General features: G+C 35.0%; 2 protein-coding genes across 8 annotated transcripts in view; one reads left to right on the top strand and one right to left on the bottom strand.

Moving 5' to 3' along the window:
- Positions 1 to 26,787, bottom strand: part of LOC134533747 (uncharacterized) — a 64,832-nt gene that overhangs the window by 6,598 nt on the left and 31,447 nt on the right. The gene's annotated exons all lie outside the window — the stretch shown is intronic.
- Positions 1 to 26,787, top strand: part of LOC134533744 (ATP-dependent DNA/RNA helicase DHX36-like) — a 142,882-nt gene that overhangs the window by 94,921 nt on the left and 21,174 nt on the right. For all 3 annotated transcript variants that reach the window (XM_063371356.1, XM_063371357.1, XM_063371355.1), the window contains exons 13-15: positions 1,022 to 1,210; positions 9,763 to 9,935; positions 16,524 to 16,679. In XM_063371356.1, coding sequence (XP_063227426.1) covers positions 1,022 to 1,210; positions 9,763 to 9,935; positions 16,524 to 16,679 — 518 coding nt within the window. The remainder of the gene's footprint in view (positions 1 to 1,021; positions 1,211 to 9,762; positions 9,936 to 16,523; positions 16,680 to 26,787) is intronic.

The following is a 26,787-nucleotide window of genomic DNA, read 5'->3' as shown; positions in this document are numbered from 1 at the left end:
AACATCCTATGCTAACCTAGAGGAGCCATGTCACAGATAATTCAAAATCGCAGATAATACACTATACGGATGTCTTCAGAACAAATTAATTTTTAAGAAGGGCATAGATACAACTGCTCGTCATAGAGAGAAACTAACACCCAAGTCAAGATTGTTTAGTGTGTAACCAGTACTTTTTACCAGAAGATAATGGTTTTATTGTTAAAATATTATTTATTTTATTAGTTACATGCCTTCCTAACAAAATGTAACAACAGAAGGGCATATTAATAGTCTTGTTGCAAAAAAATATATATAAGTTTTGAGTAACAATTAATTGAGTTTTATCAGAATGTGCGAGCGAGTTCCATTTATTTTTCTTTGCCTTCTTAATGGAATTTTAATTGGAAAATTGAAAATGTTTATGTTGGAAGATTTTTTACAAATAAAAAACTACCCTATAAAGGCTATTATAATCTCTTATGGCCAAAATAAAGCATAAACAAGGAGTTAAGTTTAGCTTTTAACAACCACTCAACACCAAGTTGATTTTCAATGGATCTTTACAAGAAAATATGAACTTTTACAATCAAAACATATTAAAATTTGGTTCTTTACATGTCTTTTGAACAGATTACTATCACAGATACGATCAACACCTCGTTATCACAAAAACATGTGGTTATTGTCACCAAGTGACAAATAAATTTCAGAGAAACATGCTCAAAGTTCATTTTTGTGATTTTAATTTGTAATCGTAGAAGTCTACACTTTTCTCGTGTTCAGGACATCATTTGTTGTGATTCTGGAGTGTGCTTTTACAATGTCGGTGCTAATGACATGGTTGCGATTTCCCTGAATTCTATACTTTTCCCGAAATTCCCAGACTTTCCTCAGTTTTTCTGGTTTTCTAGTTTTGTAGTACCTATGTGTTGCCAATTATTATTTTTGATAAAAGAACTTTTTACAGTATAATATTTGTTCGGAAATTTTACCAATGCAGAGTTTTAAGGTAAGAAATAGCTGTCTTTTGAATGTGTAGCTTCTTCGAGACTTGAAGGCCCTGGACGAACATGAGAACCTGACTCCATTGGGCTACCATCTCGCCAACTTGCCACTGGACCCACACATTGGGAAGATGATTCTGATGGCTGCCATTTTCAGCTGCATCGACCCTATATTCACAGTTGCAGCCAGCCTTTCCTTCAAGGATCCCTTCATTGGGTCAATGGTACAGTATCATCTGCATCATCTGTCAAGTTTAAAAATGATTCACTCAGAGACATGTCTGTATCTCGCCACTAATGACGGATTGGTCAAACATACTGCCATTCTATTGGTGTCTTTTCTACTAGCAGGAGATGAGATACAAGTACACTAAAATCCTGCATAATAAGTTTAAAGTTTAAACTTTACTGATGAATACATACAATTTTACCCTTTTAATAAGTTTTTCCTGTTACTAAGTCTAAATTTCTAAGTATGTTCCTTGAGGAACTTTGTAACAGGGATTTACTGTAGTGGTTTATATATATATATATATATATATATATAAATTGAAGTTCGTAACATTGTGATGAAACTTGAAAGCACAATAAACAGTTGTGAAAAGCAAGCATGTGGCATATTTAATCCGGCTTCAATCGGAATCTCCATTTAGTCCACCATGACACCTTACATAGCTGGACATGGTACCTTATGTACCTGGATATGGTACCTTACATAGCTGGACATGGAATAGAATCAGAAACCATTTTAGGTTAGCATATTAAAAATATTTTGAAAAATGTACAAAAGAAAAAATTATGTACATTTTACTGTGTAGGTCATACCGTAATGTTACAATATGAATAGTGACAGAAACGTTTGCAAATAATGAAATCCCACAAAATTTGTTTTATTTTATTATTAGTACTACAGTTTCGAAAGAAAAAAACGTAAGGAACAATAAAATCTTTAAAATGAATGGCTAAAATTTCAGTAAGAACACTTTTATGTGATATATCAGAAACCCTCTTAATGAAAGAGGTTTGTGTTTCACTAACTTTATGTTTGCTAACTGGAGTTATGGTTTGGTTGTTTAATTACAAGTAGTATTCAAACATAACAGACATAAGAAATTACAGTTCTGAGATGATTTAGTAAACAGAGACAAAAATTATTGTGTATTCTTTAGAGAGTGTACATCATTTTACAATGTTCTTTTGCATTGTACTAAATGTAGACAATGCAGCTGCAAGTGTGCTACTACTGTGAGAATGTGGTGGCAGATTGATCACGACTAAAGACTACGGACATGCATTTACCGCATTTGTGATAACGCAAATTTTAAATTAAATTTCATTTTTTTTTGTTGAAAAAGTGAATTTCTCAAATTTTAAAAATAAAAAAATACAGAGAATTTACTTCCAAAATCTCAAATACAGTGAAATTGATGTTTAAATATTAAACACTTTTCACCAAGACAGACTTTTGTCTCAGAATATGCTAATTATTAGCTGACTGCACTGAAAACTGGTTACGCAGCAGTTTCAGAAAAGTCTATTTTTGTGGAAACTCATTACTGGTCATACTAACATACTTATTGGGATTCTGCAACTCAGCACTTTAAGTTGCTCCAAATACATGGAATAAGAAAGAAGTAAATTTTATTGTTGGGGACAATATTTAAGCTGATGAAACTATTTTTGTCAGAAATCTACTGGTATTTTTGTAAGAAATTTGTAAATTGTTTGTTAAAAAATTGCAGTAAATACCTGCAAATTGTTGTTGGGCCACTCGTTGTGGCGACACTTATTGTAAGCGGGGGGTCAATCGGTCGGCTTAAAGGTGATAAGTTAGTGGGCGCCACCACAATGTGAGGCACGTGGACCCGGTGAGACTCCTAACTCAGGGCGTGACGTCGCCCATGTGAGACGTGATATTCCCCCTTGAAAACATCTAGCCCTAATTCCTGCCCGCTCTCAGCGTCGGGCACGCTTTTACCTACTCAGTGAGCTCTCAGGCGTCCCACACGCCGTCACACTCCACGTGGTCACACAGTTGGAAAATAAAAGAATAATACGTTAAATTTGCATGCCTGATTTATTCCGCTAATTCAGCTCACACACCTACACGGTTGAAACTGTACAAAACGCCCGCGGCACGAATCGGTTTAGGGGTGATGAGCCACCACGTGGTCATATATTAAATTACGTAGTACGAGGAAAAAGACCGAGACTGGCCGTAAACTAATTGTGCCGTTTCAGTGCCACTTTCAGGCACAAATGTACGAATTTAAATTTAATTTTTAATTTTTAAAAAAGGAAACCAAATAATAAATTTGTTTTTTTATTGTATTAAATTTTGTTTCCATTACTGTACACTCTGACGTAATCTTGTGCTACCCAGTGCACCTGCGCTTGTTCGCAGGCTTCAATTAGATACTGTTTGCTGACGATTTGTGATCGCAGCATCTCGGTCGCGGTTCGCGTCACGTTTTCCCTATGTAACAGAATGACTTTCGACATTCCCACTTGTCAAACAGAGCCCGCAGCGAAGTCTAGCGGCGGGGAAAATCCCTAACCTTGCTCTGAGCGCTGGTCGCGAGCGCGCCCACTGCACTCTAGCGGATGTTTCTGTGACCCTCCAGGCAGGTTCTCATCTTGGCCACCAGAGCGCACTACTCATCCCTCCCATAAGAGACAGCTTGTCACAATCGACCTTGGCAACAGTCGCAGTGCGATTGCAATTTTAGTTCGCCTTCGACTCGCGTGAGAGCGTGGCGGACATGTTGCAGTCTGCTTCGCACCTTCGGGCATCTCCGGACACGTTCGGGCATTCACCACCCCCCCTTCTTTGGCCGGGGGCCGTTGCTTACTTTAATTAGGCGCCCCGACGCCATTTTTTAAAGATTCGGCGGGCAGCATCTGGTCAGTGCGGACCACGCGTCGCGATCCGCGAGAGTCAATCTCCGAAGTTTATCTCCAAGACTCGACACTACGTCATGTAGTCGCCAACGTCAAGGCATAGAGGCCTAAATTTTCTAATTTTTTTTAAATTTTGCTGCCCGCAATAGTATTTTTTGTCAATCTAAATTATTTAATTTTCTCTAATCATGATTACCGAGAACTTCCGTGCCGCGAGCTACATTCCCTGCTCCTGGAGGCAGCCGACATGAACTTCACCCCGCTGTTTTGGGTAAGTGGTCGTCATCCCTCCCCCCCCTTTTTTTGCCTTTTCCTGGGCATAGTTTTGCCCAGGCTTAGCCGCCTGTTAACTAGTCTAAGTAATTTGGGACTTTGGTTGCAGGCGGGGTTCAAAATCAGCCTCGAGCTTTAGCTCCTAGATTAGCTCCAAGTTCAGCTTCGAAGATTAGCTCTAAAATTAGCTGCAAGCTCCACTCCAAGTTTAACTCCGAGTTTATCTCCAAGTTTCTACTCAAAATGATTTCTTCTGGATTTAATCTGCCGAAACCTCCGGTGCCAGGACACAGGATATAATTAAATTTCAATGTAATTGTTTCTTTCTTTTGAGCCTGCGAGCTAACTTAAAACCAGTATTAAGTTCAAGATGTATTATGGTGTTACTTTTATATGTATTTTGTTACCCCGGGGCTCGCTCCATTTTGTAATCAATATGTTTTAATACCAATGTAATTAAAAGATAAAAAAAAAAGTAAATTAGTTTAGTAAAAGGGCACTTATATAAACCAAACCACCAGTCTTGTTATTTCATTATTATTCATCACCGATCCACACAGCCTACTAGAGTTGCTAGGAGGTTATAAATAAAATTCTTTTATACGACATCTGGGCACCTCTGTGATTATTGTGGTTATTGTTTTGTTTTCTGGGTTGATGCTTCCAAGGCCTTAATTTAATTATTCACTTTTGAGTGTTTACCTGCAGCCCAGCGTTCGTTATATAATTAATGAAGCAGTCCCCCGACCGAGAGTAGCTCCAAGGACTAAAAGAAAGTGATTGAGACGAAATTAAAGTTAATAGAATTACTTGGCAGAGAAAACGAGCGGTGAGGTCCCCGGAGTGCTGATGCGTCTGCTCTCGGTCGTTGATGGCGGAAGACTGGGCTGAGATCATGGCTTGCTCGACTAACATGGCGTCCTCCCGCCGAAACAATTGCCGTTAAAAGATATTTGCGAATTCGTGCCACCGGAAACCAAATTAACATGACAAGAATGCATTAAAAATCATGTGACAATTTATTAGGGTTGTGCGTGAATGAGATTTAGGCCTCGAGAAATTTTCGAGAAAGAAAATATTTTTCTCGCAAGAAACGAGACGAGAATGAGAAATTTTTAAATAATCAAGATTTACTGTAGATATCACTTTCAAAATACATTGTTCTGTACATAAAACTGTTGTTTATCATATAGAATGTCAATTTAGTTGCCTGTGCACAACTGACATGCACCACACGTTATGTAAGCCTACACTAAATTATAAATAAACATTCACTCACTTAGGTAAAAGTCTAGTAGCTAACATGTTAATTGTGGTTCCCGTTGACTTATCGCCACTTTTTGTGTAATACTGCCACACTGATATGTCCACATCTTCCATTTTACCGCCAAAGTTTAATTTGACAATAAAGTTTACTTCTGTTAAACTGTTCTATTCCCGCAACACTTTTTTTTTTTCACTTGGTTACGCCGCAGTTAGAGATAAAGCAGTATTAGGAAATTATTCTCATATTCCTAATAACATTTTACAGGCGTCACATTATTTATTCATACCCGCAGAGTAGGTTGCGTAAACGGGAAACTCTGGTACTATAAATAAAACAAAGAAATTGATACTAGGGAGGCTTTGGCGGGATTCATTACTCGTGACATCTTACGACTGAGTGAAACATAGGTGGAAAAGGAAATGGGATGAACATACTATTTATTCTGCCTTTTCAACGGGTTTGAACACACACATTCACGTAATTTTACGTAATACAAGGGCGTGAATTGTTCTGCGTGTTCAATCCATTCCTTTACATTCCAGTCCATTTAATAATCACATGACTTGCGCAGTCTTTTATTGGAAATGAAATAAGAAACGGAACAGCGAAGCAGACTCGGTCTGGCAGCATGACCACCATTCCCTTTTGTTCGTTAAAAAGTAAATTTTGTATTTTGCCGTAATAATCAACATTTCAGTATGCTATTAAACATTACCGAACAAAATATTATGACTAAATTAAAGGTAATGCTTTTTATAACTTTACCGTAATAACGTGTATGTACCTAAACAAAACCAATTTTGTAGGTTAGGTTCGAACATATTTTATTATGTATTACGCTTACGTAATTTAAAAATTAAATACGACAGTTTTTCTTTCAGGATAAATTGGAATTTCATGTGACAGTTTTTATTCACAGTTTCGGTTATTGATAAAGGTTTAGGATGGTTGAATATCGGCTAGTCTAATATCTCTTAATGATTGCATCATGTTTGCTTTGTGTTCTGCCAAATCATTTTTCGTCCAAATAGGCAGACACGTTTGGTATTTTTAAAACATTTAAACTAAAATAATGGCAGTGTGTATGTAATGTTCAACATATAAAAATACAACTATAAATATCAAATTTAGTTTCCATTCCAAATTGAGTTGTTACCGGTACCAAAAAAAATTCTCGTTTTTTTTTTTTTCGAGAAATTATTTTTCTCGCTCGCTGTTCGAGAATGCAATATTTCTCTCAATTTTTCTCGAGGTTCGAGATCTCGCACAACACTACAATTTATGAATAAAGAGAAAAGATTGTACAAATTATAATTATTAAGATTTAAATTTAATCATTGTCTGGCTTCGGTTTTCCTCGGGAATGTTCGGAAACGCTATGATATTTTAATACATTATTTTAAAATAAAAGCACATAAATTCCTCCCGGCCGATCTGCCGTCACGTTGCACTTAGGGAATATAAAAACAAACAACACAATTATATATACCTACTTATGTTTTAGGGGTGCGGCGCACTGGCTCGACAGCGCCCTCTTGCCGGGCGAGCACACGCACGCGCACGTACGCACGGGTAGGCGGGAGGTTTGAATGGAGGGTGGATGGTGTTTGGGCGGTGGCATATCGGTCTCAAAAGGGGCCGCAGGCCCGGACGATGTCAAAATAATAACACCACTTTAAGCTTAAAAATAACACCACTTTGTGGTACAAAATAAAAACAAAAATGCATGTCTCTACTAAGATTTGTAGATAATTGCAATACTCATCACTGTTTGCCCTTATAAAAGCAGCTTCTGTGTTTTTTGTTATTGTAGTCCATAATTGAAACCAATTTAATTTTTTTTCCCTGCTACTTGTATGTGAAATGAATCAAATGATTGTTGCATATTTCAAATGTAAAAAACAATGATTTGTGTTTTCTGTTGGATGTAGGCTCTTAACACTTTTGTGACAGTAGTGAATTGACTATGTATTTTTTTGTTTAAAATGCTGATTATTTTGCATACTTTGGATTGTGCATGTGAATGTTTTATGCTGTAAATGGTGAGTTAGTTTTCTATAGTGTGCATAAATCTACTTAAATTAAAGAGCTGTGCTATCTTTGAAAACATATTGTGAACAATATTGCCACATTGACATTTATATAGGGATGGGGCGACGAATCCAATATCCGCCGAATCCGCCGAATCCTAGGGATTCGAAGGTTCGGCGGGTCTGATATAGGATTCGTCAAAGGATTCGGTTTTTACTATTTACGGGAAAAAAAATACAGTAAAACTCGCTTACGAGGTCCCGCATGGTAGGTTTTTCCGTATAAAGCGTTTAAATTGCCCGAGGTCTCGTCATTTACGCCATTAAATGTGTGATATAATGTCCGTTAAAATTTTTTCTGAAACTTCTTGTCTCAAATATGGCACAACGAAATAGAAAAGACAAATGAACAACAACATACGAAGAAATATGGATGATGTACCATAACTACAGTACAAACCCAATAGTTATTTTAAGATAATTACCATAAAAAGAACTAAAGATTCTTTGTAGAATACCATAATTACTACAGAAGCATGATAGCTACCATATTTGCACTATAGTTACCGTAACAACTGAGATGTATATTTACCGTAATAGTAATGTATTATTTATTTATGACATATTAAATTAAAGAACATTGTTAAAAAAAAAAAAAAAAAAAAAAGGATGTTAAACTTTGATATGTACGGTTGGCACATGTTGCTAAGAAATAATGTGATCTGAAAGAATGCAGTACTACTACGAAAAGTGAAAATGGTACTCGTGGATTTTTAGGTTATGGCAGTCTCTTTCGTTTTTCAGTAATATCGGCCGAAAATTAACGAGCGTACTGTATCGGAAGTCGGCAGAAATGCCGATTCAACTAAATATTGGCAAAATCGGCTTCTTCAATACAGCTCTACATTTAATGACATGAGTAAACATACTTCAGACTTCATGATATTGAAAAAGACTTTAATTTCCATGTAGGTTTATTGTGTGTATGTTTTTTTTGCAAGTGTAAATTGAATGAAGTAAAATGTTTTTACTTTTATTACTTTCAATTGATTAAACTTTAATGACCAGTTACAGATATTTATGACACTAATTTTGAGGTTAAGCAATTTTACTAAAGCATTCCAGCCAAGCAGGTTGCCAGCGAGAGACACTTCTCTTTTGCTGGAAACACTATCTCCAATCGTAGAGCTAATTTAACTCCTGAACGTGCAGAACAAATTATTGTTCTGAATGATAGATTAAAGAACAGAATTTAATACTCTGTAACAATCTCTCTCAGAATTATTGTGCTGAAAAGTGGAAATGTTGAAACAATGTGAATGTACTTTTCAAACAACATGATTTTTGGTGCTAAGTTTGTTGAAGCTCAGTAAGGACTCCAGAAAAATTGACAAGGGTGAAATTTTTCCAAAGATATGTTACATTTACACAAACATATACTTGGTTATGTTAGTTGGATGATATCAGTTACTAATGAACCAATGGAAACAGGTAAGATTCAATGAAAAAAAAATGTTATTTTTTTTCTAGCAGTGCAAAATGTAAACACACTCTGTAAATAGTTACCCAAAATTAATAAGCCCACTTCATTTTAATACTTTATTCAAACATGATATTAAGTTTAAGATAAAAATAATTTCCCAAAAGTGTAACTGTACCACAAAAGTTCGAGCTCGGCTCGAAGTAAAATTCTTAGGCTCGCAGACCTCTAGCTTATTTATAGAAAAAATCCTAACCGCTAATCTGTACTAAAACTGAAATTTCTCAAGAAAAAATTGTTGTCTTTATATACACTTATACCAGAAATGTACCAATCTACATGTGATAAAGTCAAGGGACTTTTAGTGCAAGCAGAATACATCTCACTTACATTAGATATGTGGACATCATCTATTAAAAGATTCGGGTTTGGGTTCGAGATTCGGCAATTCCAGTCGAGGATTCGAGTTAGGATTCGGATTCGAGGAAATCAGGATTCGCCCCATCCCTACATTTATAGTTCTGCAATGAAAAATGTAAAAAGGAACTCCTTCCCAACTTCTTGGACAAGAAATGTTTCTGTTTTTTCCTGTTATCGTGACATTACTTAGTTTGTTAGGTTTCTTTTTAGGTGTAGTGGCAGTTGGTATGGAAAAAAAAAATTTTTTAAACTTAACTGTAGTATTCGTGTTAAGTTGGTAGGGTCAGGGAATTTATCCACAATAAACGGAAAAACAGGAAACTCTAGGAATTTGGTCCAACACCTTTGTGTGAGTGGCCATGCCCATGTGAGAGTTGCGAGGCTGTCAGGGTTGTTGTGCTGCAGTACGCTGCCAAGAAGGTGAGCGAGGCGAAGCAGAAGCTGCTGAAGGGACACGTCAGCGACCACTTGGCGGTAGCAGAGGCCATGAGGCAGTGGGAGCAGGCAAAGACGCACGAGGATAAGAAAAAGTTCTGCCAGGAACATTTTGTATCGGGACACACCTTGTACATGCTGAGGTCAGTGTTTCAGCATCTGTAGCCAAGTGTGTTCACTGTGGTGTGTGGGTTAATAGGGCGAGGTATCCATCTGAAATGATGCGGTGTACTGATCTTTAATTTGTGAAACTGTCTCGACATAGGACACTACAAAAAAAACCTTATGTAGATATATATGTTGTAGGAAACTACTTAAAAAATCTTTTTATCTAATTGTCATGCAAATCAAATATTTGGTACTGTATATAATTACACTCAAACCTCGATAATACAAACCTGAAGGGATAATATTTTTTTTACTTTGCAGCAATGAGGTTTTTATTAACTCAACTATTAGAAGATTTTGACACAATTTTTATGTAAGTTCTAAATCAGATTCAAATAAAGTTAAATTATTTCTGTCATTTAGTACATACATAACACACCTAAAATAATAGAATATGCTCCAATGAAACTTACACAATTTTATTCAGCATCAAGTGCACTTTTTTTTAAGGAATTGTGAAATAGTTAGGATGGATACACCTGTGGCTCAATAAAATTATTTTTTGTTGGACTAGTTTTTAAATGATTTAAGACAAAAGAATAAAGAAAGGCATAGAAACTATTGAAAAAAAACCTATCATCACTTTGGAAGGATATATAATTTCTGAGCTTTTTTCTCCAGCCTACACTGAACCAAAGCAAATTGGTATTATTTTAGTGGAAATTTCACATTGTTTCTTTACATTATTTTGGGATATATGTATTAACCATCCTTGCTGCATATACCGTGTTTTATCGCACAATGGTCGCACGCGCGTAATCGTCGCAACCATATTTTAGGCTGCCAAAATTGGGATAAAAAAACTTCTCGCGTAAACGTCGCATGATGTTTTTGGTCCCGCTAGTAGATGCAGAGCGCTCTGTGTAGGTATCTTTTCTGTATAAAACGATGTATTTTAAAGTAGATATCTAATATTTATTCGGTCATTACCACTTAATAAATTAACGGAAAAATACGAAGTTGTTTGACGTGTAAATTTTCTTATAAAGACGTTTTTAAACGTTATTTCCTTAATCTGATCGTCTGCGTCGCCATGGTGTAGGTATAATCTAAAAATTTAATTTCGGTCATTACCACTTATTTATTTAATTAACGGAAATACAAAGTTGTTTGACGTGTAAATTTTCTTATAAAGACGTTTTTAAATGTTATTTCCTTTATCTGATTGTATGCATTGCCGCGGCGTACCTCTTATAAAAAGTAGCCAGCGCATCATTCATGTTTGGTTATGTTGCTTCCCGTATAGAGCGCGCGCACGTAGTCGAATATCGATATCTCGCCGAGTGCATACAATGCACGCTCTGTCAGGTGCCGAGTTAACTACATTTGATAGCCTGTATTCTTTCGTGGTAAGTGTGTACTATGACACGTTAGTTCACGTCAGATTCAAGTGGCTTGCATTCGTGTTAGAGTTTTGGTTTTTCTATTTAAAGTTGAAGAAAGGTTTTTATTTAAGGAATTATAAATATAGATTGTTTGGCGTGTCTTGTATACTCCACCTTTTTTTTAAATAAACGTACTTTCCATGAACGGGTTTTGTTTTTATGAATAAATTTACCTAACAAAAAAATTTTTCCCACATATTCGTTGCACCCCTACTTTTCAAACTTGATTTTAGAATAAAATGTGCGAAGATTATACAAGAAAACATGGTAATTGTTTACCCTTGGAACAAAAATAACTTTGTATTTCTTAATAACCATGCTTTCGTTATAAACAAATGACTTAGCACTATAAAGCTTCTTACATCTCTAAAATGTTTTTCAATATTAAATTTTGTTCCAGCTGTCATAACTAGAGTCACGATTATATGGTAATGCGCGATAAAACGAATTAACACCGAAAACCGCTTGAAAACACGAAATAAAACGAAATTTTGCAAAATCCGCGATATGTCACGAAATATCATCTATCCTGATTATTTACTTTTTTTTTTTTCCATTCTGTAAGGACAATTCACTATCTTCAGCACAATCAAATATTTCTGACAGTAACTAGCAGCCATATATATTATATGCGACGGTGATTTATTATAGATTTTAAAATGAAGTCTCGGAATTAACGTAATATTTTCTTTAAACGGTAATCTTGTGTACCATAATAATTTAAGATGTTGATAACTATGATACAATGACCGCCGTTCACTTTCTGTAAATAAAAAAATAACAAACGTCCAAAATATGATTATCTAAGATTACGTTTTTAATCATTAAAATATTACACACTAAAGCGCATTGCTTTTACTGTTTATTTAAAATAAAGTACCTACGTAGGGTACGAAAATAAAATTAACCCTGCTTAACGTAACGATTGTAAATAATAAATAGTACATGTTTATGTCGGTATTAATTTTCACGTGCGTATGTTGGTATTCGGTATGCGTTTGTATTCGCATCTTTTCTCCATTGTTTTGATCTTTCCAGCACGGCAAGTTTTTGCGTATTAAGAGGTTAAATTCTTCCTATGTGATTAAAAATTTTTGATAATGCCTAAAACAAAGGTGACCGATTGGTGCCAGTGACCGATCGAAAGAATTTTCCAGCGAAGGATTTTATTTCAGTGATAAAATTTTAATGTGCAAATTCTGTAACTGCAGGCTAGACTACGAGAGACGCGATACGCTTGTGAAACATGTCGCAAGTGAGAAACATAAGCGTTTGAGGTTAAGCGTTAAACGATATCCTTGTCTAAGAGTCTTTAATGCAATTAATTTGCTGTTCAACCCAAGAAATGTGAGTAGGGTTAGCATAGAAGATGCAAACCTACAGAAGTCTCTGCATAACTTGCCTTCTGTTTCCCATCTTCCCATTGATACATTCATACATGGCTATGTTGCTTTCAAAAAAATAATTGAGGATGAACTTTCATTGCCAGAAACAAGCCAAATTGATGTTGCAAAGGTACTTTGCTCCCTTAAAGGGGACTACAGTGAATTTGCTCAAGCCAGTTTAAGGGCAATCTGGTTCCCAACAGCAAATGTTGATGCAGAACGTTCATTTTCCAGGTACTCTCTGGTAGTTAGTGACAGAAGACAACGTCTCACGCCAGAAAATGCGGAAAATTTAACTATGATAGCATTTCAATAAAACTGTCTTAATAGTAACTTTGGAAGTGCTTAATTGTGTAATTTTGTAGTGTATGTGATTGTATTTAAGTTGTGAAATTTTTAGTAGTTATTTAAAAGTTTGAATTTATGAATTTGCAAATGAACTTAATTATCTATGAATTTGCAAATGAACTTAATTGTAATTAGATCATGATGTTTTAGTGTTTATTAATATTTGTTTTAATAAATTTGCATGTCGTACAGAAAAGCAAGAAAATTTTGCCGTGGGTATTTTGAGCAAAAAAATAAAACCGTATAACACCGAAATCTGTATTTCTTTACACCGAAATTTGTCTTAAAATAACACCACAAAATCTTGACTCTAGTCATAACATTTTATCTCAATTTCATATCTTGTAATAGCATTAGGCATGATTTGTATGCTTGACTAAAATTTTCTTTTACTTATTGACTTAATAACACAATTAGCTATAATATTTTGAGACTGGTGATTTCATTAAGTAGTTATTTTCACTTATATCCAAAAAAAAAAATTTAAGTGAAGTACATTACTTCGGGACTATGTCCGAGAGGATGTCACGGTCGCTCTAGGCCGACACCAATGCCTGGAGTCAAATTTCTAGTCATTAAAATTCCAAAGAAGACTAAAAAAAAGGTTAAAATTTGAGCTGGTCCCAACCAGCAGGCATGAAATAAACCTGTTGCACTTCAAGAAATTCGGCCAGTTGCCGATGACTAGAGGCACGATTATATGGTAATGTGCGATAAAACGAAATAACACCGAAAACCGCTTGAAAACACGAAATAAAACGAAATTGTGCGAAATCCGCGATATGTCACAAAATTTCGTCTATCTTGATTATTTACATTTTTTTTTCAATTCACTATCTTCAGCTCTATCAAATATTTCTGACAGTAACTAGCAGCCATATATATTATATGCGACGGTGATTCATTATATATTTTAAAATGAAGTCTCGGAATTAACGTAATATTTTCTTTAAACGGTAATCTTGTGTACCATAATAATTTAAGATGTTGATAACTATGATACAATGGCCGCCGTTCACTTTCTGTAAATAAAAAAATAACAAACGTCCAAAATATGATTATCTAAGATTACGTTTTTAATCATTAAAATATTACACACTAAAGCGCATTGCTTTTACTGTTTATTTAAAATAAAGTACGTAGGGTACGAAAATAAAATTAACCCTGCTTAACATAACGATTGTAAATAATAAATAGTACATGTTTATGTCGGTATTAATTTTCACGTGCATATGTTGGTATTCGGTATGCGTTTGTATTCGCATCTATTCTCCATTGTTTTGATCTTTCCAGCATGGCAAGTTTTTACGTATTAAGAGGTTAAATCTTCCTATGTGATTAAAATTTTTTGATAATGCCTAAAACGAAGGTTTCTGCCAGTGACCGATCGAAAGAATTTTCCAGCGAATGATTATATTTCAGTGATAAAATTTTAATATGCAAATTCTGTAACTGCAGGCTAGACTACGAGAGACGCGATACGCTTGTGAAACATGTCGCGAGTGAGAAACATAAGCGTTTGAGGCAAAACTCATCTGTTAAACGACATCCTTGTCTAAAATCTTTAATACCATTAATTTGCTGTTCAACCCAAGAAATGTGAGTAGGGTTAGCATAGAAGATGCAAACCTACAGAAGTCTCTGCATAACTTGCCTTCTGTTTCCCATCTTCCCATTGATACATTCATACATGGCTATGTTGCTTTCAAAAAAATAATTGAGGATGAACTTTCATTGCCAGAAACAAGCCAAATTGATGTTGCAAAGGTACTTTGCTCCCTGAAAGGGGACTACAGTGAATTTGCTCAAGCCAGTTTAAGGGCAATCTGGTTCCCAACATCAAATGTTGATGCAGAACGTTAATTTTCCAGGTACTCACTGGTAGTTAGTGACAAGACGTCTCACGCTAGAAAATGCGGAAAATTTAACTATGATAGAATTTCAATAAAACCGTCTTAAAAGTAACTTTAGAAGTGCTTAATTGTGTAATTTTGTAGTGTATGTGATTGTAATTAAGTCGTGAAATTTTTAGTAGTTATTTAAAAGTTTGAATTTATGAATTTGCAAATGATCTTAATTACCTATGAATTGGCAAATGAACTTAATTGTAATTAGATCATGATGTTTTAGTGTTTATTAATATTTGTTTTAATAAATTTGCATGTCGTACAGAAAAGCAAGAAAATTTTCCGTGGGTATTTTGAGCAAAAAAAATAAAACCATATAACACCGAAATCTTTATTTCTTTACACCGAAATTTGTCTTAAAATAACACCACAAAATCTTGACTCTACCGATGACGTGACATGTAGGTACGACGATCGAGCGGCAACTATGTAGTTGAACATGAAGTTGCCTTTCCTCACTAAAGGTAGGCACAAAGGGGAGGCAACCCCATGTGTCAACCTACTAATCACAATGCAGAACCAAGTACGTGACCAAATAGGGAAAATGTGCTGCTAAAATTGTTCTCTTAAAGTCTGGAAAGACACATCACACCACAGCATGTTTCATTCTGATTGGCAGGCGAGGCAGCTCGCAGCAAACCTTCTGGTCTATTGTTGCACAGTTGTGTGCCTACATTCTGGTTTTTCCCACAAAACACTAACTTGAGGCGTGAAAATAACTTACTGGCGACAGAGTGCTGCTCCCATGTCTTTTCTTTTTACTTCTAGAATGTTACAGCCTCACTACCGGACAATGCTTTAACATTGTAAAAATGTAATTAATATAGATATTAATTTTAACTGACCAAGTAAAATAGAGGAAAAATAATAAAAATAAAACATTTAACTTTGTCAAATTAATAATTTTTAATTAAGCATTTTTAGCGTGAACAAAATACTTTATATGCTTATGCATAACAGAAGAAACATGTTTTTAAATTAAGGAAATTTGTTAAAGTATTATTAGCAGGGAAACGGGAATTATACAATGCTACAATATAATATGGCAAATATATATTTTGGAATAAAAGAAAAGAACAAAATACAAATTTTTGTCGCTTATACTACAAAACTCCTTTGTCTGTTTTTGGTATAATTTATTTCAAAATGCTTGGTATCATTTATTAAAAAATGTTGGGCCTTTTTCCATAGAAACATTGTACCCTCAAATTTCAGGATGATAAGAAAAAAATTTTGTTTGTGAAAATAACATCCAACTCTATTTGTGAAGATATTAATAAAAATATATGATAATTGAGTGATCAGCATGTAATAGTCAAAAATAGTATTTAGTTACAGTTATTATATCTTGTTAATAATTTATCTTCACAATAAGTCTTACAATATGGCTTTAACCATCATTCTTATATTTCAATTTATTGTATTAAGTTGCATCAGATAAGCATCAGATCATGAAAGATAGCAAACACCAAATGACTTTTTGTTTGCCTTTCTTAGTAATGGCTTCTACATGTTTGCACACTTGTTTTATGTTGCAGGGACATGAAAGGCCAATTTGCACAGTATTTGTACGAGATGAACTTTCTCGAAAGTAAGGATTTCAAGTTCGAGGGAGCAAATGTCAATTCCGATAATGTGGCCCTTGTGAATGCCATAATCTGTGCTGGGCTGTACCCCAACATTGCGATCTTTAAGTGAGTACGCATGAGTTGAACAGCAGCTAGCTGTTTGAGATGGAAGGTCTGGAAGTGTCAAATGTTAGTTGTAAACATCCCAACCTACAGCCAGGGTGTCTGGTGGCTCTAATTCAGCGTACTCATGTGGCAAAGAGTGGTTTAGCTGCATAATGTCGGTTTACTATCAAAAGCTCCTAAGTCTAATATGCAAAATCTTGCAGGAGAGGCAAAAAACCATTTTGTTTGGGATATAATGAAGCATACAAATATGCTGAAATAAATAAAAATGTCAAAATAAAGTGATATTTAATTATAAAGAAAGAAAATACATTGTGTAAATGATTTATTAATTTTGAAAGGCATAGAATGTATTAAAAAATAAAATGAAGGAAAAGTAAGACACAGGAGTTTTTGCTAACATAAACCCATTCATCACCTAAAGGCAAAGTTGACTTAAAATAAATGAAAACCAGAACCAATCACACATTTCTGCTTATATTGATGGTTATGTAGTCTTTAATGTTCCAAAATTAATTATCTACATATGGCAAAGTGTCATAAAACAAATGAAAATCTTCAGGAATCACAAGTTTTAGCTGCTGGAGATTATTAAATTTAATTTTTGTAATAGGCCTGGGTTCTATGTATAATTCCTTTATATTATAATTCTTGTGAGTTCTTTGTGACCTCTTTTCAAGAACCTTCCACTCATCTGGAAATCTCAGCGTATAGTGAATTGTTCTGTCAGTTAAATACTTAATTGCACAGAGATTGTTGTCTTTAAGATCACCTGTTTGTTAACCTGTACAAATCAAATAGTATTTCAATTTGGAGAAGTCTTTAAAAAAAATATATATGTTGCAAATATTTCACTTTATATGTGTTAGGTTTTATTTTTGCCATCTTAGAAAAAGAAAGGTATTCTACTGCAGAGTAAATCTATACATTCCTTAATTTACATTCAATTTGTTTAGTGCATACTATCACACTCCATTTGGGTGTGCCCGAACAGTATAAGTACTTATGGGTGATGATAATGTTCTTATTTGACAAATGCAAGAGTGAATTTCTGTTCTGGTATGAACAGCCATCACTATAGTGAATGATAGTGGTGCAGTATTTAAGCAAATTCATTAGCAGTGACACCACCTTATGCTTCGTGCCAGAAAAAGCAGTAGCCATCTTCTTCTTGTAATATATGGCAGAAGCTGTCAACATGGGGCAAAGTAATGGAGTTTGTAGATCCGAGCCTCATTCTTTCTTGTAATATGTTCATTATATTTATCTTCTGAAACATTATCTGCCTTGAAGCTAACAAAAAGATTACATTGATACTTTTTGGGGATGAAGATACTCAAACTGTTATCAGTGAATTCTTCTTGAAACATTTTTATGGATAATCCTGCAATATTTCTTTTTTACTATATTATAAATATTCCTTATATAAAGAAGCCCATAGGTTCCAAATACAGTTTAGTAGAAGATGCTGTGCAATAATTGTCTTTGGTAAATCTTTTAAGCCATGCTTCTCATCCTTCAATCTTGAACTTTTTCTTCTTGTCTCTTTTGTCAGCAGATGACTCATCTCTATGTGAAGATTTTTTTGTATTGGTGAACATAGTCTTGCATACTCACACACGGATTACATTTTTTCTCAAGTAACAAATGAAAGTATTTGACGTGGGTGATACTTCATTCAACTGATTTTTTTTTATCATTAGTAGAAACAGTGTCTACAAGGCTTGCAACGTACACTTTTCTCTGTGACTAATTCATATTGCGCCAGAAATTATCATCTTTTGTCTGTCTTCTTCTGTAAATATTCTACATTTAATTTTTGTATCTCTTGAATTTGCTTGCAATTACAAGTACCTTTCATTGTACGATCTTTCCTGTATTGGTTTGCTACCTATTTTCAATTTTCATCTCGGCTCATTCCTTTGTAAGTGCAGCCCTTTTCTCTCTTTGTTTTCTTCTCTTCCCTGTTACAGTTGCTTTTTTCAGGTTTGCGTTTTCTATTTCTTATGGGATCTTTCTTCTTTTCTACACCAAAAATATAATTTTATTTTGAATTTCCATTGCTCGGATTATGATTTGGCTAATAGGTCTCATTCTTAAGGTTTTTATCTTTTTCAAAGGATTTATTTGGCACATGTGATACGTGTCATTCTAAGTTAACAGGTAATTCATTGTATGAAGTGGCGGCACAGCTTTTTTTTAAATATTTTTACTTAAGTATACTTTTTTTATATAAAAACTGCTAAGTTGAAAATGTGTACAAAGTGGCCAGTCAATGTGTTGGTTTTATCTCGTTTTATAAGTGACCAGGGAAAATACACAGTGCAGGGGAGGACACTTTATGAACAGGGAAGAGATAGACATAAACAAGGTTATTTTTAAGAATCATCTTTATTTATTTTAATTATAAATTTTTTATAATCTGACTTTTCATTTCTTAGCAGTCTTTGTTTATAAAATTTAATGTTTCTTAAATGGTGGGTACAAAACATGTAAAGGTTATTACTTTTCTTGTCCATCAAAACAAAAATATATATATATATATATAACTTTACTATCTGTTGAAAATAATTAAATCAACGAGAATATGTGAACTCAGAAGTTGGTAGTATTTTTTTTTGTATATGGTATTTGTTTCTTGTAGTGTTTACGGTTGTCGAGGCTGTATCTGTGAGTAATCTAAAATGTATTTACATATTGTCTTTTGTGGTAAATCTGGTTGAGAATATAAAGGAAGTGGGCTAAAAGTGTTTATTTACAACAGGTTATGGGCCCAGAACACAAATAAAAAAAATAAAATAAAAATTGTTTTAGTTCGTGCACGCAAGATAAACGGTAGTGTTGTTGCAAACAAGATGGAAGCTAACGTGATCAAGCTAAGCTCCGAAAGTAATTGGAAAACTTGGAAAGTCCAAATTGCTGTTACATTGCGTGCAAAAGGTGTTTATGACGTAGTAACTGGGACATGGGTAAAACCTGAGCCAGGAAGTGAAAATTATGAACAAACATTGCAAGAATGGCAAAAGAAGGACTTTCTAGCTCAAGATATAATCGTTACACGATTGAATGAAGGACCTATGGCGCATGTCTTGACATGTGAAAATGCAGAATAAATTTGGAAGAAGTTGTTAACTGTGTTTGAAAAAAATTCCGAACTTTCTGTACACCTGCTGCAACAGAAATTCTTTAATTTGCAGTGTGTGCCGGGTGAAAGTATGTCTGAATTTCTGTCCAGAATCGAAGAGACTGTTAGTAGTTTAAAACAACTTGGCGAAAAACTGTCTGATAATATGGTAATAACCAAAATTCTTATGGCCTTGCCATCAACATATGCTCACTTCGTCAGTGCCTGGGATTCTGTTTCAGTTGAGGGGCGAACTCTGGGAAATTTGACTGCTAGACTGCTAATGGAAGAGGAGAGAACCTACTCATCGAGAGAAGATGACTCTACAGCTTTTGCTGCTGCGAGAAAAGGCGATCCGAAGTGTCTTGAATGCGGAAAAATTGGCCACCTGAAAGCCCAATGTTTCAGATTGAGTACAGTGAAAAATCCAATTTGCTGCCATTTTTGTAATAAAATTGGGCACATTAAAAGAAATTGTTATCATTTCAAAAGGGAGATGCAAAAATCTGAAGACCATAATGCTAACAGAAACGAAGAAGCATTCACTGTGTTTACATCAGCTCTGACCTGTGACACATGTGATGACAATACTTGGTTTTTAGACACTGGAGCTTCAGAACATCTGTGCTGTAGAAGGGAACTGTTCGCATCATATAGGGTCTTGAAGAAAGACAGGCTTGTAAAATTTGGAGACGGAAGAGTTTTGAAAGCTGAAGGTATTGGTAATGTCAAGTTGTTGTCAGATACCTGTGAGAGTACCTCAAAAATCATATTTCGAACAACCACATGTCAAAAATCTTAAACAGTCAAGGCAAAATATCGGCACTGGCGGAACGTGCAGGAAACCTTTATAAAATGAGATTTAAACCACATCAATCTACTTTTGCCTTCGTAGGTGAGAAGCAAACCCTAAATTGCTGGCACGAAGGTAAAAGAGGTGTTAAAGTCGTATGGCCAAGAGATTACAGATGAACTTGATGTGGTATGTGAACCTTGCATTTTAGGTAAACAGACAAGAAGCTCCTTCAAAGACAGCAACACAACAACTTCAAAAACCGGGGAAATAATACACGCAGATGTGTGTGGTCCCATGGAAACTCAGTCCATAGGTGGATCTAAATATTTCTTGCTTCTAAAGGATGATTATTCACATTTCCGGTTTGTCTACTTCTTAAAAAGTAAGAGTGAAGTTGGAGAAAAATTGAAGATGTTTGCAGCCTGGTTTAGAAATCAGAAGGGTGAGATGTTTAAAATCCTTCGTACAGATTGCGGAACAGAGTTTGTTAACAATGACGTGAAACAGCTGTTATTCAATTTAGGAATTGTTCATGAGAGAAGCGTGCCATACTGTCCAGAACAGTCCGGAAGGATAGAACGGGAGATGCGCACAATAGTTGAGTCAGCCAGGACTATGATGATAGCTAAGGAATTGGGAAAACATCTGTGGGCAGAAGCAGTAAACTCCGCTGTCTATGTGATAAATAGAACCGGTACTAGTACAGTTGCAGGCAAAACACCCTATCAATTGTGGGAGGGTAAGAACTATGACATAACATTGTTGAAAGTTTTTGGATCAGAAGCATACATCCATGTGGCTGATCAGACCCGTAAGAAGTGGGATGCAAAATCCAAGAAAGGCATATTTGTTGGCTATAGCGAAACATCAAAAGGATTCCGTATTTTCCTACCAAAAGAAAACAGGGTGACAGTGAGCTGCAACGTAAAATTCTCAAATGTGAGAGATTGCAGGGAACCATTAAAAACAAGCTCTGGACCTTTGAAAAATGGTGAAAGAGAACACTTGTTATGATTTCCTAATCATCATGAAGAAAAGCCACATGGTGAAATAACCATACCAGGTGCGCTGACACAGAAAGATATAGAGGATAATGAAAAGGAAGATTTTCTTGGTTTTCCTAACCTTCAGGAAGAAGAATTCCCTGATACAGACATACCAAGAAAGCCAACGCCGGAAAAACCTAGAACTGAAAACATTAATTGGGAGAAGCGTGAAAGTGTTGAAGAAAGGGGTTCATTGGAGGCCAGGTGTTTAAGAGATAGGAACAAGTTGCGTAAACCGAAGAGATTTGATTATGATTATGAAGAAGCCATAAACAGTGTAGAGTCAGAAAATTGGAAAACTGCAATGAAAACAGAGTTGGAAAATTTAAAGGAAAACAATACATTGTTTGAAGTGAAAAGGCCGACAGATGTAAATCTTATAGAGACAAAATGGGTATTTAAAACAAAAAGGGATGATAGAAGTGACCCACCAACAGTGTTCAAGGCCAGACTTGTTGCTAGAGGGTTTCAGCAACAGGAATATTTTGATTCATCTGATGTATATGCCCCTGTGGCAAGACTTTCGACAATGCGGGTGCTTGTAGCTATGGCAAATCATAAGGGCATGCCCATTCATCAAATGGATGTAGCAGGAGCTTTCCTTTACGGAGACATAGAAGAAACTGTCTATTTATCAGTGCCCAAAGGTGTAACAGTGGAAGAAGGTAATGTACTACAGTTAAACAAATCCTTGTATGGCTTAAAGAAGTCACCTAAATACTGGAATTCAAAGTTCAACAAAGTTATGGAGAAGGAAGGATTCACCAGGCCCACAAGTGACTTCTGTCTGTACTACAAGAAATATGAATCAAGTGGCCTGTATATTCTCCTGTATGTGGATGACGTGTTATTAGTGGGTACAGATGAAAAGGGGATAGAAGCAATTAAAAACACATTATGCACATATTTTAAAATGAAGGATCTGGGGACGGTTTCAACATTCCTAGGAATCAAGATTGAACATAACCTGTCGACTGGAAGAACCACGCTGAATCAGACCTCATACCTTACAAGTGTCTTACGTAAGTTTGGAATGACAGAATGTAAGCCCGTGGGAACACCTATAGATCCAAACCAAAAGGTCAGTCTTCATAATACTGAGAGAAGTGAGAGAAACGTTGAACTTAGGTGCAGGCAGCTCATTGGTTGCTTAATGTATGCAGTGTCAGGTACAAGACCAGATATTTGTTGGGCGGTAAGTTTCTTAAGCCGCTACCAAGAACAAGCAAATGAAGAACTGATGACAGCCCTGAAGAGAATACTCCGCTATATTAAGGGGACAATTAATTTGAGTCTGACATACAGGAAAGGACAAAGTAAATTGCGAGGCTACGTCGATGCAGACTGGGCAGGGGATCTTGAAGATCGGAAGTCAACATCAGGATATGTGTTCCAGTTGGGAAAATCCACAGTGGTGTGGTCGTCTAAGAAGCAGACTTCTGTGGCTCTATCGACAGAAGCTGAGTATGTAGCTCTGAGTGCCGCAGTAGCAGAAGCATGCTGGTTGAAGAAGCTGACCCTGGAGCTAAATTTATCTCAGCAGTGTGGGGAACCAACAGCTATTTTTGAAGATAACCAATCAGCTATCAGAGCTGCATCAAACATTGAAAACAAGCAACTGAAACACATGGATGTTCGCCATCACTTTGTTAAAGAGAAAGTGAATGATGGGACAGTAGTGTTGTGTTATGTGTCAAGTGAAGATCAAATAGCTGACATTTTCACAAAGGCTCTTAGTAAGCCTACTTTTGAGAGGCTCAGAAAACAAATGGGACTAGAGTAGTCATATGTGTAAAGTTTGATGAGTTACTTGGTTGATTTAATTGAGGGAGGGTGTTGAAAATAATTAAATCAACGAGAATATGTGAACTCAGAAGTTGGTAGTATTTTTTTTTGTATATGGTATTTGTTTTTTGTAGTGTTTACGGTTGTCGAGGCTGTATCTGTGAGTAATCTAAAATGTATTTACATATTGTCTTTTGTGGTAAATCTGGTTGAGAATAAAAAGGAAGTGGGCTAAAAGTGTTTATTTACAACACTATCAATAGGCAATAATTAAATAAAAAGAAATAAAAACTAAAAATTCTCTTTTGAATCACAGTATTAAACTTTGCTTGTACTTAAATCATTTTAAATTTTATAGGTAACTAAAAAAAAATACTTAATTTTTTCTAAAACCTGCATTCAAAGATATCAACAGATTCATCAGAAGCATGAAAAATATGCTGCCCTCTCATTTTTAAGTTAGGGCAGGTAGTTTTTTTATAACCTGATCCCAGGTGATAAAAATATTGTCATCATTAATTCTGAAGTTTTTTCCAGTTTCATCACAGATTTTACAAAATACAATTTGAACTTAATCATTTTCTTCAACAACTGTACACATTGAAACATAACGATATTCTGTTTTTCTATCTTGGAGTTTAACTAGCACAAAGTCCCCATTGTAGAATGATTTTTTTCCAGATGTTGAGGGCTTTGGATCATCTTTGTGCAGTCTGGTTTTAATGCTTGTGGTAGGTACAGAAAGCTGTAGTGTTTCTTGAGGCTTCTTCGTGTGTTCTTGACATACAAATTTGATCATTGGTTCATCTTCTGAATCACCAGCTCCGTATATATCATTAAGATGTAGGTGAGATTTAGGATGTGTTTGTGGATAATCCAAAGTACCCAATTGAAAATGATGACATAACTCAGTCACAGAAGCAGCTCAAACTTTTGAATATCAGGCAGTTGGGTACGAATATGCAACCGGTAACTTGGTGAACCTTTAGTGTGCCTGAAAAAGTCTTAATATCTTCAGTAGATCCCAATTTTGCTGCTTTTTCCAATAAGTCTGCATCAATTACGGTGAAAACTTTAATATTCGGGCAGGTTTTCTCAAGGGCTTTGGCTAAGTCATCTATTGATGAAATATCGGTGCCACTCGCAACTAGTCGATCTGCAGTTCTCTTGCAAGTTGCACCCACTCACTTTGGTATTGCAATCGTTCTGCTATCCTTTTTTTTTCAAGCTGTTCTTCATGTATAATTTTTTTTTCGAGAGGCCATTTTTCTGTACAAAAACCTCATATTATATTGTAAAACTTAGATAGACATCACGCCAAGTAAAGGTTCAGAGAAAACTGTAGAAGTATTAATGAAAACACGTATAAATGTATCTCCCCTGGACATTTAGTATCTCCCCTGCGTATCTCCCCTGCCATCAAAAGTGTCAGGGGAGATACATTTTCATTTGAAATCTAAAATAGTCATAAAACCGTTTCTCGTACGCAATTCAAAAACAAACGTAACAATGTATGCACTAATCATAGTAATTATTTAAGTATATATTAGTATTTAAACAAATAATTCCAAAATAAAACTTACCATAGGAAAGACTGCATTCACTCAACACTTCTGCACCCAGCGAGTGGCATGACTGAAATGGCAGACAATATGGCTGCGCAGTTGGCTTATGCGCCGCTTGCTGCTAACTTCACGTAACTCGCTATGTATTCAAGGTCATGACTTCCACAGACTAGCAAAGCAAAACTGATTTTTAAACAAAAACAAAAAGCCAGGGGACGAGACATGAAACACGGAGGACAAATTTCGACGTTAATATTTTTTTTTATGATAAATTGGAATGTAAGCAATTTTACTTGTAAGATACTGTTACTAAGGTGTCTTTTTTTTATAAAATTAACGATATTAAAGTAATTATCGAATTTTAATACATTCATGATTATTAATTTTTAAATAAATTCGGTTGGGGTACAGACCAGGGGAGCGTCATTTTTCTTATATTAGAGCTTATTGTGACTAAATTACGTACATTTCTGTAATAAATTTAAGTGAACACGTAGAAAACATTTTTTTAAAGTGATAAATAGGTTAATTATGAAGTTAATATTTAAAAAAAATATATTTTTTTTTTGTCCTTGCCATCGAAAGTACCTCATAACTTAGAATGACCCACACATTAATATCATCACTTTTGTTACCAACACACCCATGTGTGGTGCGTCTGTATGACTTACATTCACAGAAACACTAGAACGTAAATCTAGAGCTTCATTAGACACCCTACAACATTCTTTTTCCTGTGAATTTTCATCATTATGCAGTTCTAAAACACCAATGGTTATGATATGAGCTGGTAAGTTAAGTGTTGTTAACTGAACTGCAGTTTCCATTGTCCTATAAAATAACACAAAGGGTTTCATTAATTTTCTTTCCTAAATCAATGGTAACTTCTTGAGACTATTTCTGCTCCGAAACGCAATTCGAACATTTAATTTCCTCATGCTTCTCCAATTCTTGTTTTTGACTAAGAAAACAATATTATACTATCCTCTAGACAAATATTTTGCCTGAAAAAAGATATGCTTATGTAAAATAAAGTCTATATCTAATTTATCTGAAATCATATAATGTAATCAACTGATTAGCACAAGGGAATTAATTTAAAACTAGAGTATTAAATACTAGTATTTGCACTGCATAAAAACATAATCTATAACTATTTTTGATGTTAGTTCAATTAAAAATTTTATAAAAATGTAATACCTATTGTTAAACTTTTATACACTACACAAAACACACTTATTCCTACCTCCGTTACTGTGAAATTTTCCATTTCCATATTTAATATAAAGACTCACTACAGCTCACTAAGAACACAAACATTGTAGCACAATGTGCATGTCATGTTTTAAGGTTAACAGACATAGAATTTGATTTTGTAATACAAGAGTTCAGATACATAGTTTTCAGTTAAGTCTGATAGATGTCCTTGCATTTATAATTCGACTTTGGAGGTTTTACAGGCCTGTGTGTGGGTAATTTATGAACCAAAGTCATCTAAAACACCAAAGTCTCTAAATTCAGACTTAGGAGGTTTTGATAGTAAGCAGATGATGGTAATTTTTAAGTTAATTCATCCTACGAGTGTCCTGTTTTAACTTTCAGGTTAAGTGCATTGGAAACCAAAAAAAAACTATAAAAAGGCACTTTTTAAATTGAACCGTACATATACCATTAAGTTCAGTTATTCAATTGGCAGACACTTTGTCCTAATAATTTTAATTTACAGTATTAAAATGGCTGTAGTTGCATAAATAGTAAACTTGTTTTATCATTAGTTCTGCTACTGCACTAT

The sequence above is a fragment of the Bacillus rossius genome, chromosome 7, assembly GCF_032445375.1.
Source record: "Bacillus rossius redtenbacheri isolate Brsri chromosome 7, Brsri_v3, whole genome shotgun sequence".
In the NCBI taxonomy this organism is placed as follows: domain Eukaryota; kingdom Metazoa; phylum Arthropoda; class Insecta; order Phasmatodea; family Bacillidae; genus Bacillus; species Bacillus rossius.
Note: the sequence above shows the minus strand (reverse complement) of the source record. Positions and strands in the feature narration are given on the sequence as shown.